The sequence below is a fragment of the Seriola lalandi genome, unplaced genomic scaffold (assembly GCF_002814215.2).
Source record: "Seriola lalandi dorsalis isolate HSWRI2012SDOR001 ecotype SW California unplaced genomic scaffold, Sedor1 jcf7180002053900, whole genome shotgun sequence".
Lineage (NCBI taxonomy): Eukaryota > Metazoa > Chordata > Actinopteri > Carangiformes > Carangidae > Seriola > Seriola lalandi.
In genome coordinates, this window is record NW_019524453.1 from 302,510 (window position 1) to 315,042 (window position 12,533).

At 38.9% G+C, this 12,533-nt stretch overlaps 1 protein-coding gene across 3 annotated transcripts; it reads left to right on the forward strand.

Annotated features, from left to right (window-relative positions):
* The first annotated feature begins 104 nt into the window (after window positions 1-104).
* Window positions 105-10,099, forward strand: pfkfb2b (6-phosphofructo-2-kinase/fructose-2,6-biphosphatase 2b). 3 transcript variants are annotated; one of them, XM_023402217.2, is made up of 17 exons: window positions 105-288; window positions 680-832; window positions 1,354-1,479; window positions 2,017-2,113; window positions 3,202-3,268; window positions 3,491-3,565; window positions 4,374-4,430; window positions 4,580-4,704; window positions 4,932-5,139; window positions 5,434-5,580; window positions 5,790-5,894; window positions 6,144-6,273; window positions 6,400-6,462; window positions 6,556-6,620; window positions 7,339-7,506; window positions 8,209-8,231; window positions 8,889-10,099. In XM_023402217.2, exons 2-17 carry the CDS (start codon window positions 748-750, stop codon window positions 8,956-8,958), a joined length of 1,611 nt encoding a protein of 536 aa, XP_023257985.1. In that variant the 5' UTR covers window positions 105-288; window positions 680-747; the 3' UTR covers window positions 8,959-10,099. The 3 variants fall into 3 exon arrangements, with proteins under 3 accessions (XP_023257985.1, XP_087029048.1, XP_023257986.1); XM_023402218.2 differs by lacking the exon at window positions 8,209-8,231 and having other exon boundaries at window positions 106-288; XM_087172922.1 differs by lacking the exons at window positions 8,209-8,231; window positions 8,889-10,099 and having other exon boundaries at window positions 7,339-8,083.
* The last annotated feature ends 2,434 nt before the right edge of the window (window positions 10,100-12,533 follow it).

Genomic DNA, 12,533 nt, shown 5'->3' on the forward strand with positions numbered 1-12,533 from the left:
ACAGGACTGTGCATTTACGTATCCTGCCGTCGATCTATTACCAACGTTACGGTAGGAGAGGGCGAAAAAAATGACGTAGAGGCACACCTCCAGCTTGGAAGGACACCAACCGGCCCGAGGAGGCACCTCGGCACCAAGGACAGGCCGACCAGACTGGCTCCTCCAGCCGCAGCGGCAGACGCAAACTCTCGGTCGGCAGATCCGGAGCTCCCTACGCCGACAGTGTTTAACGGCGTCCGCACAGGCGTCTCTGGCTTGCTGAACTCATCATATTTCACTACCGACCAGGTAAAAAATAAATAAATAAAAACACAGAATATGATGCTGGTAGAAACGCGTCCTGTGTGGTTTATGTTAAACATTTTCATGGCAGATTTAGTGCCGCATGAACTCAGTCACCCCAGTCAGAGAGGAAATCATTGCTTGCCTTGCTCTATGTGGCTTTGTAGAAGACAGTCTTTTTAGCCAAAAGGACCTTTTTTTATTTAACAGATGATGTGGCAGCGCCTTTTCTCCTCATCCTCTTCATCTCTGCCTTTATGTATCTGTTGCCAGGGATACATAAAGCCATTACCATAACACATATTTGGAAAAGCTACAGTTTTGTGTGCAGGGTTCTATTCTGTCAGAAAGGCATGGAGATGGCAGATTACATGTATGTCTGATTCCTCTGTTTCAGACCAGCTTGGACAATGCCCCTCTGAGAGAGAGAGCTGATTTCAAATTGAGCCCAAACAGGATTTCAACATGTCCAGCTCTCAGAGGGACAATGGCTCTGCAAACTCAGCAGAGGCTAAGAAAACAGACCTGAGAATAAATGAGAAGAAATGTTGTAAGTAAATTCCTCCCACAGATTAGATTTGAACAAGTTCTTCTGCATGAGTGCTGTTGAAGTCTACAGGCGCACTTGTAATAGAAAACCTTGCATTGTTCACTTTCGACTGAAGCTCCTTCATTTAGACTCCAGCCCACAAAAGACAGCCTTCAAAAGAGCGGTTCACAGCAGGAAAGAAAAGAGTTATGACCAGTGATATAAAAATACTCTGTGTGACCTGCTGTGGTTTCCACTGTAAGAAAATGACTTTTCTGTCCCAGGACATTTCTCCTACTAATTTCTTCAGATGCTGCTTTTAATCCCAATCCACAAATGATATTTATGCCTAAAGAGACATTATTATTTTCGTCCAGTTCACACGTGGCCTAGTTATTATGTTGTCTCGACGCAGTACATTTACTTCTTTGTTGTTAATTTCTCCTTTTGATACTGCATTTTCTGTAATACAGGTGATTAACAACTGTATAGGACCCTTATTAATTTAATTAATGACAAGTGTGTATATGTCTCCTGTGCAGCATGGGCTTCCTATATGACAAATTCTCCAACAGTGATCGTAATGATCGGCCTGCCTGCAAGAGGGAAGACGTACATGTCAAAGAAACTCACACGTTACCTCAACTGGATAGGAGTCCCAACCAAAGGTAGTGCACGACATGAGACAAAAGCCTGTTTTCCATCTCAGCGTCCCCACTTTAAATTTTAAAACAGTTCACTGCTCATATTTCAAAGTACAGTTGATGTGGCCATCCTGTCTTCAACTTATCTCTGCTATATGGGCACCATATTCAACTTTTTAGAGCAGTATATTGTAGTTTCTAAACTACACTTCCTTATTTAGCAGTTTTAAAGCAATACTCTAAGTCTGAGTGTATGTCAAGAACATTAAAGCAGCCTTAAAGATATTTAGAGACAAATTTGTAGTTATATTAAGACCTTAGGCCTTGAGTTTAGCCCATCACATTGTATAGCAATATTGTTGTTTATAGCAACCCTCCCCCTCACCCCACATAACATGTATATTTAAATGTACTCTACTGTATGTCAGAGTATCTCAGAATAGGAGAGTAAATTTAGTATCAGTTGAGTTGTAATTGCTTACAACCACGACCTCAACGGTGACCTCAAACAAGCACAGCAAGGGTGTGAGCGAGTGTTAATGTCATTGTTTCATTTTACAGTGTTTAACTTGGGCGTATACCGCAGAGAGGCCGTCAGAGCTTATAAATCTTATGATTTCTTCCGCCACGACAATGAGGAAGCCATGAAAATAAGAAAGTGAGTTCCACTCTTCAGTCCTTAAATGGGACATTCGCATATCATCTGTCTTACAATAAGGGAAGCTGTTTCATCTCTTCTGTCTGAGTATCACATTTCTCTCAGTCAACGTGAGTCTGTTTGGTATTCTGCAGCCTCCACTGCTGCATCAGTGACTAAGCTGTTTTTTAGGGCAGCAGTTGATATTCAGCCAGGGTCAGCACAGTGTTCATACATACCCAAACACATGCATGACAAAGCATGACCACCAAATCCTCAGGGTTATTAGATTGTACTCAGATAAACTGAAAATAATTTCTCCAAATAGAGGAATAAAAAATATATCTGTCTCTTTCCCTTGTAGTCTTGTGGTGTTAATAAGTGAAGTGGGGTTTGTCTTGCATGGCTATCATGAAAATGTGACAGGCTCTTGACAGCATCCCAGTGCCGAATTCTGACCTAGATATTAAACAAGCTGCTGCCGCTGTCACTCTGACGCTGACACAAGCTCTCCAGGGTGTTGCATTGGCATCCAACCTGGATCAAACAGCCGCTGTAAATAATTCTGAGAGTTTGTCTTTTTGACGTATCAGCCAAACAGGGTTAAAGGAGCAATTTGACATTTTGTGAAATATGCTTATTTGCTTTCTTGCCCAGAGTGAGATGAGAAGATTGATACTCTCATGTATGCAGTACATGAAGCTAAAGCCAGCAGAAAAGTTAGCTTAGCATTGCAATAAGAGTAGAAACAGGAGGAATCTGTTGTACCAAGTTTGTGTGAAGAATATATTGCTGCTGGCACATGAAAACTAAACTTCCCGCACGGTTTGATAACACAAGGGGGAGATAAAATATTTTTTTGTGTGATTTTAGAAAACTAACCCAGGTCACATGCACATACCTTCTACACAACAACACCACAAATAAGACATGGATCTTTTTTAGATTGTCAGTGCAGCGGGCAATAATGAAGTACTGCAAAAGTTCTGAGAATCAAGACGTACATGATGTCACAATATGATACTAGTGATGCGAAGTGAGTGTAGATTAAAGTGAACAAGAATCTCACACTGAGGCTGAGGGAGGACTGTTTCCTCTCTGTCCTGCAGGCAGTGTGCTCTGGTCGCTCTGCAGGATGTGAAGGCGTACCTGACGGAGGAGGGAGGACAGATCGCGGTGAGTGCTCTCATGCCTTTCTGTCCATCTGTCTCTCTGCCCTGTGTCTCTGTGTTGGCTAATTTCCAAAAGCTTTGAAATATCTAGATCAGAAGCACATCTGGCAGTAGCACAGTCTTAATCCTGAACTGTCCTACAAACGATTTTACCACAGGACACCCACATTATACATGAGATTTTTTTTTTTAATTTGTCTTCCCCCCTTTGTGTACCTTTTACCAGGTTTTTGATGCAACAAACACAACAAGAGAACGGCGAGACCTCATTCAAGCCTTTGTGAAAGAGCATGCATTCAAGGTAAGACTCATAGAATTTTGTTTATATAGCTGTGTTGTTTATCCTTTGCAATTATTTTAATTTTTCGAGGGCTTCAGTGGAAATTAGCCCTTGATATTTAAACATTCACACTGCAGTTCCCCGCACAGATATCTTCTGCACAAGTATAAAAAGAGCCATAAAGACAATGAGCATACTCATTAATGTCCGTGTAATGACATGAGCAAGGGTGTGTTTTACTGCTTATGAATTCAATTTTTCATTTGTAGGAAGAAGATTGTGTTTTTAATTGCTGCAAATGTTACATAGTTTCACTTTAAACTAAACTCTAAACAATGGTTTTTCATGCAAAAGTAGCTTTAATTTAGACTTAAAGGAGCCATGAGGAGTTTTTGACCACCTGTAGTGCTGTGAGCAGTGTTTTGACTAATGAGTCCTCGCTTCGTTTGTATCTTGTGAGGCACATTCCTGCTACCAGTTTCACGACTTTCCACTGACTGACAGTTGCTTGCAGAAACCTAGCTATGTGTCAGGAATTGTGGGGAGGAAGAAGAAGACTGCCGGCTAGCAAACATGGATATAAATAATGCAGGTTTCAAAGAGAATGCACTCACCCTGTTTGTTAGGTGTTAAGGGTGCGCAAAGCTTTTTAGTGAGAAATTGTCAGTGTAGTCATACTTTTGATTCTTTACAAGAAAACTCCACAGGGGACCTTTAATCTCTGACTTAGAAACTGGAAGAGAGTGTGTCATGGTGTTGATTCAGTGGACAGGTTAAAAAAAAAAAACTTCAGCATATGTTGACCTCTGAGCTGCTCTCTTTCCAACAGGTGTTCTTTGTGGAGTCAGTGTGTGACGACCCAGAGGTCATTGCTGCTAATATTCTGGTATGATCTTATGTCACCTATGGGACTTTAGGTTTGACTGGGACTATGGGTCAAACCCATAATCTATTAATATTGACACTATCTGCAGTGTTATGTAAGTAGTGCACTGCTTGCTCATATTGTTTGAATGTGTTAAATACCTGTAACAGGAAGTGAAGGTGTCCAGTCCAGACTACCCTGAGAGACACAGAGAGAGAGTAATGGATGACTTCCTTAAACGAATTGAGTGCTACAAGGTCACTTACCAACCGTTAGATCCTGATAACTACGACAAGTAAGAATCAGTCAGATCTTGCTGCTTGTCTTTATCTAAGTAGATCATTACATTTATCTTATTATCGAATCTGTTTTAAAAAATACAACTGGATCACAACTTTTCGAGGGTTTTTTTTTTACCAAGCAGTTTGCATCCTGTCATTTTGGAGAGTTATGCCTTGCAATTCAGAAAATAAACACTAGATGGTGACAGTAAACAAACATTTGATTCATTACCACCTGCAGGGACCTTTCTTTTATCAAGGTGATGAACGTGGGCCGACGTTTTCTGGTGAACCGGGTGCAGGACTACATCCAGAGTAAGATTGTCTACTACCTCATGAACATCCACGTTCACTCTCACTCCATCTACCTGTGTCGGCACGGAGAGAGCAACCACAATGTTGAAGGCCGCATCGGAGGGGACTCGGAACTTTCTCCTCGAGGGAAACAGGTAGATTGGCTGTTCTCTGTTGTAATCCTAATTTTGTGAAGCGCAAAGCCATTGTAACAACCCAATTACAAGCCTCTCTCAGGGAGACAGGTCATTGGGAAAAGGTGCACTTAACTTCCATATTATGAACAGCTGGGTCATGACCTTTATCACATTTCATTCTTCCCGTTTCCCATTTTCTTGTCTCTGTCCACGGAACATTAATCTAATGAAGCAGCAATACCATTACAAGGATGTATAGATGATGAAGAGACAGACGACTGGAAATCTCTCTCTTTTTCTCTCACGTCCCAGTTCGCCCATGCCCTGCGAGATTTCATTGAGGAGCACAAACTGTCAGATTTGAAGGTGTGGACGAGCCAACTGAGACGGACCATCCAGACAGCGGAGGAGCTGGGGGTGCCTTATGAACAGTGGAAGATACTCAACGAGATCGATGCTGTCAGTACCCTGTCTATCTAACCCCACACATAGATAGACGGAAAGTGTATTAGAGATGTTTTGATATTTAGATTATGATGTTAGATTAGTGGGGGGAAAAGCCGGGCTTCCTGACAATATGTAATACAGTACAGTCTCTATGTCAAATATTTCATTTGTATTATGTGCACTTTGACATAAAGACAAATGTTTTGTTACCCTTTCCCCAGGGTGTGTGTGAGGAGATGACCTATGAGATGATCCAGAAGACATTCCCAGAGGAGTTTGCTTTGAGGGACCAGGACAAGTACCACTATCGCTACCCAGGAGGAGAGGTAACCTGGCACACTTCTTCCATCCCATAGTCTTGCACAGCTACTTCTGTCTTAATCAAGCTGTCCATTCAGGCTAAAGCACTGGGTCCATTTCATTCCATCATCAACTCTCTTTGCTTAACACAATCTCTCTCACTGTTCCTTTTCTGTAAAAAGTTGTAAACGTTCATTGATAACTAAATATTTTCTCTTTTTTTAAACATAGCAGTCTACATTTAGATTTAACTTGTTTTTTTCCTGGATCAATAGTCCTACCAGGATCTTGTTCAACGACTGGAGCCGGTTATCATGGAGTTAGAGAGACAGGGCAACGTGTTGGTCATCTGCCACCAGGCTGTGATGCGCTGTTTGCTGGCTTACTTCCTGGACAAAAGTGCAGGTAGAAAAATACAGGACATGCATCACTTCAGTACACACACATCACAAGTTCATGACTAGTGTGTGTCTCATACACGCAGGCACTGACATGTGGTTTGTGGCTTTTTCTTCTTTCTTCTTCCCACAGAGGATCTACCGTACATGAAGTGTCCGCTCCACACAGTGCTCAAACTTACCCCTGTTGCATATGGTAGGTCCTCCTCTTAGATGAAGCTCGAGTTTACACTGTGACTGATCTTTGCTCGTGGTTTTGTTTCAACGTATTCTATCTTATATTTTCTAGGTTGTAAAGTGGAGATGTTTTATCTTAATGTGGAGGCGGTAAACACACATCGAGACCGGCCTCTTGTAAGTTGCTCTGAATCAAGCTGAAAGAATCGCATTGTTGCTATATGTGCATTCAGCTCATGAGTTAAAGCCACAAATATTGTCACATGTGCAAAATATTTGTGTATTGTTAACTCACACATAAATAATTCAAAATTAATCCACAAATCACAACGTCTAATCCAAAGTCTAATGGGCTCTTGTTTGTTGTGCTATTGCGATGCAATCAAACCTCACCCCCTTGTATGTGAGGCCTTGCTTGTTTGTCCCCCTTTCTTATATCCCTGTTTTGTTATTTCCCTTTTATCTTTAACCTTATTTAATCAGCCTGGCTTGAGCTGTGAGCTAATGGATGTGAAATAAGTTGTTAATTTGTTAATATTTTACCTTGTTTGACCATGGCTGTTCATGCTACCTTGCTTGGCTGAACTAATCCATCACTGGTTCCATTCTGATACTATAATCATAGATTATGTATAGAGAGATTATTTATGTATGAAAAGATGCTGTGTTTGAGCTGTTGACCCCACTTTTTCTTTTTAAAGGTTTACTCCCTTAATTGAAGAAGGTGTTAGTGTGTCTGTGCGATCAGGGTTGCCGTGGCTTCAGTTGTCTTAACCTTTTTGCTGTGAAGAGGACGGCTAGTTTGATTGGCTGTGTCTGCTCAGGTGTCCCCTGCTGTTGTGTGTTCCCAGATCGTTTTTTTCCTTAACACCTGCGGTATTTCATCTCCTACCAGGGTAATATCCCGAGGGACTCTGCTCTCATACATCGGCGGAATAGTTACACTCCCTTGTCCAGTCACGACCAGGTCAAGCGTCCCAGGCTCTACAGTGCGGGTAATCAGCCCTGGCTACCTCTCGCTCCCACCCCATCAGCTCTGATGCCAGAGGGACGGCAAAGCCAAGTTAGTGAAAGAGTTACAGGCTCCCCCTTTAAATTAGCCACCGTCAACTGTAATCAAGTCACCTCCCACCACAGTTGTAACCCTGTGTTTGGCATTCCCTCGCCTCAGTTTTGGATCCTCTCGATGACTTAGTGTCTGTGTTGAAAGTGACGTACATGGAACCCATCTCTATATGTCCCTCTCTCTCTCTCAGGGCATGTTTTGGGTCTTGAACAGGTTGTTCTCCTCTTTTAATGTTGTGGCTGTCAGATGTTTGTCTTGCATGACCCCTGCTTCACCCCACTGGGCTGTATCCAGCTTGAATATGCAGAACAGCATGTCTCTTATTTGCTGAGGAAATCTCCCTGTGAGTCGGCTTTACGAGTTCATTGTAGGATATTAAAAAACACACCAACATGAAAGACATCTTGTACTGTTTTGTGACAAGTGATCATAATACACATAGTAAACATATTAGCTATAGATAATCTAATAAGCGATGATTCCAGTTGAAACCCATTTAGGGGCAATTTGAGAAAAATAATATAATACATAAATGACATGTTTGAAACCTTGAAAAAGTGTTGAAATGTAAAAATGCATATTCATATTTGTATGTGTTTTGTATTTGTTGGCCTTGCCTTGTTCGTACAGTGCTTCAGCCCATCTCCACATTTCTATCTATCTCTCTCTTTCTCCGCTTTCTCCAACCCTGTGTTTCAGCCCCGGATAGGAAGCAGTTGTCTGTGAGTATTTCGGAGACTTGCTACATGTAGCCAACCCTTCGTTTTCTTTCCTCATAACTCCACTCATGTCATGTTAACCCATGTCAATATGCTGTATGTTATTGCAGTGGTGTATTATTTTTATGGTTTTCAGCCCTTGGGTTTTTCTAACCTTCCATTACCTTTGCACAGTGAAAGCTGCAATCAGTTTTGTTTTATCTCAGCGGCCTTATCAAGAACACTCATAACACCCACTGATTCCTTGGGAGTTTAATTAATGGCTGCAACACTGAAAGCAACTTCAACAAAACTTTTAATATATATTTTTAGATGGTAAAGTAATGGCAAACAAGTACAAAATATATTGTACACACATTAAATTATGGTGATTCAGCGGTGCTTCAGTATTGATTAAAGTGCAAGGATAAGATAATGGTTTGGAGCCAGTAATACATAGGGTCAGCAAGTGATTAATAATTAATCACTTCTTGAGAATGTGCTAAAGAAAAGTCTCCAGTACTGTGTAATTCTTTACCACACTTCAAACAATGACCTAATTTTTCAAATAGGAACTTAAGAGTCCTGGGCCGCCTGGGAAGCTATTAGTTTCCTTGAATAGGATTTGCTGCTGTAAGGCATTAATTTGTGAATGTCAGTGACATTTTCTTTTTCTTGAAGGAGTCCCTGTGCGAAGGAATCGACTTTGACAGCCCCGAAGAAACTAGTGGCTGTGTCCGCTTCTGAGTGAGGATGAAAGCCTCTTTCTTCATGGCACATTGTCGGCAAAAGTTTTGGGTGAAGCAAAAGACAGAAAGAAATGTTTTTTTGTTTTTCTTAAACCACATTTTTGGAAATCATGGTCAGAGTAGTGTGGAATGATGTCAAACAGTTTGTTTAGAGTACAAGGCAACCTGCACACAAGGTCATTTTTGTTCCTGTTTATTTCAACCTCCTGTTTGTCTTTACTCTGCATGCTGAGGCTTTGAACTGGAGGCCTTGTCATTAGTATCATAAATTCTTCTGCATGTGCGCCAAAAGAAATCAATCAACCATCAGAACATACTGTATTATAAAACTGGCAACTAATCCTCATCGTACTGTAAATAATACAATGCCTTACTGAACACGAAATATATGGATAGATTTAGCTCCTCTGAATGTAACAGGAACAAGTTATGCATTATTATGATGAAAATCAATTTTCACTGTTGCAAACAGAATATGTTATAAAGTAGATGCTGTAAAAATATTTTTATATTACAAATCCACTCATCTAACACATGCAGACAACCTGTAGTTGTAATTCTAAGCCATCATCTTTTGTGTCTTATGTTATAGATTTGAAAGAATGTACTCATCAGGTTCTGAAGGAGATTAAAATACTGTACTGAGTTTCTGTTATGGAAGCATTTTATGTGTTGTTAGAAATTACACCACATTGCTTGACATACTGTACACCAGCAGTATAAAAACCAAGTTACTTTTCTGTCACAAGCTGCAATTTATTAACCTAATGTATCGAGCTGGTATTATCTGTCTTCATAAACACTAAATGGTCAATGTTCATCTGTTAATCCATTGTTCTTTATACCTATGTATTCTAGGAAGCAATTTTGTGCAACAAAGACATAACATGTTGAAGGTAGGTTAGCTGTTGCTTGATACTTGTGTTCATGATATCATACTGACCAAGAATTTGTTTGAATGGCTTCATGCAAGTGTATCTTTTTTTCTTTAATTCTCCTTAAGATCAGCTATTTTTATCAAATAACTGAGAGTGGTACGAGTTTCTATGACTATGTAATGTTTGACTGTTGACAAGTTATTGCCCTGCTCAAAGCAGCCTCTTGTGCCTTTTTAGCAGACAATAAAAGTGAGTTTTGAAGTGACATTCAATTTTTTTTTTTTTTACATGGAAATGTAGTAGATGTGAATCTTTCAATCTTCCAAATGGAGTGATCCAAATCTGTTATAAGTTATATATTCATTTATTTGTAACTATTAAGCCTCAAAATGGTTAAAGAACTAAATGAATTGTAAATGCAGATAAGCAGATAGGTATGGGACATTTGGTAAATTTGGAATATCAAGGACACAGGTTTGGTCTCAACATTGGTATCGATGCAACAACCCTGCCACCCCTCCAAAACAAAGAGATTGGCTTTTTAATGCCATCAACCAAACAGCTTATTGACATAAACTTGTAAATTCATATATCCAGAGGATGTATATATGTCATTGTAATATATCCTCTTATCGGTGACACATATAGTAAAACCATTCTTGATAGAGGGACATAAAAGCCATATATATGTCATAAGTCATAGTATAGTAAGCCATAAAGTAAAGCCGTAGTGAGTAATAAAAACATACTATAGTAAGGCATTAAAGGTCATAATATAAGTCATTAAATGTTGTAGTATAGTAAGGCATAAAAAAGTCATAGTACAGTAAGGCATAAGCATGTCATAGTATAGTAAGATATAAAAACTATATAGTGAGAGAGTTTAGTAAAGTATAAAACATCATAATGTAGTAAGTAATGAAAACATTATAGTACAGTAAAACATAAAAAGTCATAGTGTAAAAAGTAAAAAAAAACATCATAGTATCTTAAGTCATAAAAAACGCCAAGAAAGTCATAACATCGTCATTGTTACGTTGAAGATGTGATGAACTGACGTTGGACTCCAGAGCAGAGACGGCACACAAAACACACCAGGAATAACAATGCAAGTGAGTTTATTTGGGAAGAGGCAATAGTGATGGTGAATGCAGACAGGGAGTGGGTCCAGGTAATCCAGTTGTGAGTACACAAGGCAGGAATACGGAGGACAATGGAAACCAGAAGTAAGTGAGTGAACACACTCATGAAACATGAGGGATGACTGGAGACTGAAGACAGGTGGGTGGTGCGGCGTGGCGACAGTGGAGTGTGGCAGGATCATCAGCACAGAAATCACAGAGTCTTCTGGAGCACAGGAGTACACAGAGCTAATACAAGCAAAACCACCAGGGAGATAAAGTAAACACTAGGTAACTGTAGTCACATACACTAATCAGAGAAAAGTAACAGTTTATTAAGTCATAAAAAAGTCATTGTATAGTAAAGTTTAAAAAAGTCTAGCTATACTAAGGAATAATAAAAGTCATAGTATAGCGAGGCATAAAAGGTAACAAATATTTCATAGTATAGTAAGACATAAAAAGTGATAAAAACCTCATAGTATAGTATAGCATAAAAACTCACAAAAACTTTGTAGTATAGTTAGGCTTAAAGAGTCATAGTATAGTAAGGCATAAAAAGTCATGAAAACATCATAGTATAGTATAGCATAAAAACTCACAAAAACTTTGTAGTATAGTAAGGCTTAAAGAGTCATAGTATAGTAAGGCATAAAAAGTCATAAAAACGTCATAGTATAGTAATGCATAAAAAGTCATAAAAACGTCATAGTATAGTAAGGCATAAAAAGTCATAAAAACGACATAGTATAGTAAGGCATAAAAAGTCATAAAAACGACATAGTATAGTAAGGAATAGAAACGTCACAGTATAGTAAGGCATAAAAAGTCATAAAAACGACATAGTATAGTAAGGCATAAAAAGTAATAGTATAGAAAGGCATAGAAAGTCATAAAAACCACATAGTATATTAAGGCATAAAAGGTCATAAAAACCTCATAGTATAGTAAGGCATAAAAAGTTATAAAAACGACACAGTATAGTAAGGCATAAAAACGTCATAGTATAGTAAGGCATAAAAAGTAATAAAAACGTCATTGTATAGTAGGGCATAAAAAAGTTACAGTATAGTAAGGCATAAAAAGTCATAAAAACGTCAAAGTATAGTAAGGCATAAAAAGTCATAAAAACCTCATGGTATAGTAAGGCATAAAAACTCATAAAAAAGACATAGTATAGTGAGGCATAAAAAGTAATAGTATAGTAAGGCATAAAAAGTCATAAAAACGTCATAGTATAGTAATGCATAAAAAGTCATAAAAACGTCATAGTATAGTAAGGCATAAAAAGTCATAAAAACGACATAGTATAGTAAGGAATAGAAACGTCACAGTATAGTAAGGCATAAAAAGTCATAAAAACGACATAGTATAGTAAGGCATAAAAAGTAATAGTATAGAAAGGCATAGAAAGTCATAAAAACCACATAGTATATTAAGGCATAAAAGGTCATAAAAACCTCATAGTATAGTAAGGCATAAAAAGTAATAGTATAGTAAGGCATGAAAAGTCATAAAAACGTCATAGTATAGTAAGGCATAAAAAGTCATAGTATAGCAAGGCATAAAAAGTCATAA

Excerpts from the sequence above, each read along its gene's own strand:
- pfkfb2b (XM_087172922.1), top strand. The coding sequence starts at position 748 with ATGTCCAGCTCTCAGAGGGACAATGGCTCTGCAAACTCAGCAGAGGCT. Across the intron at positions 2,114-3,201 it reads GAAGCCATGAAAATAAGAAA|GCAGTGTGCTCTGGTCGCTC; the intron begins GTGAGTTCCACT and ends TCTGTCCTGCAG. Across the intron at positions 5,581-5,789 it reads TACTCAACGAGATCGATGCT|GGTGTGTGTGAGGAGATGAC; the intron begins GTCAGTACCCTG and ends CCCTTTCCCCAG.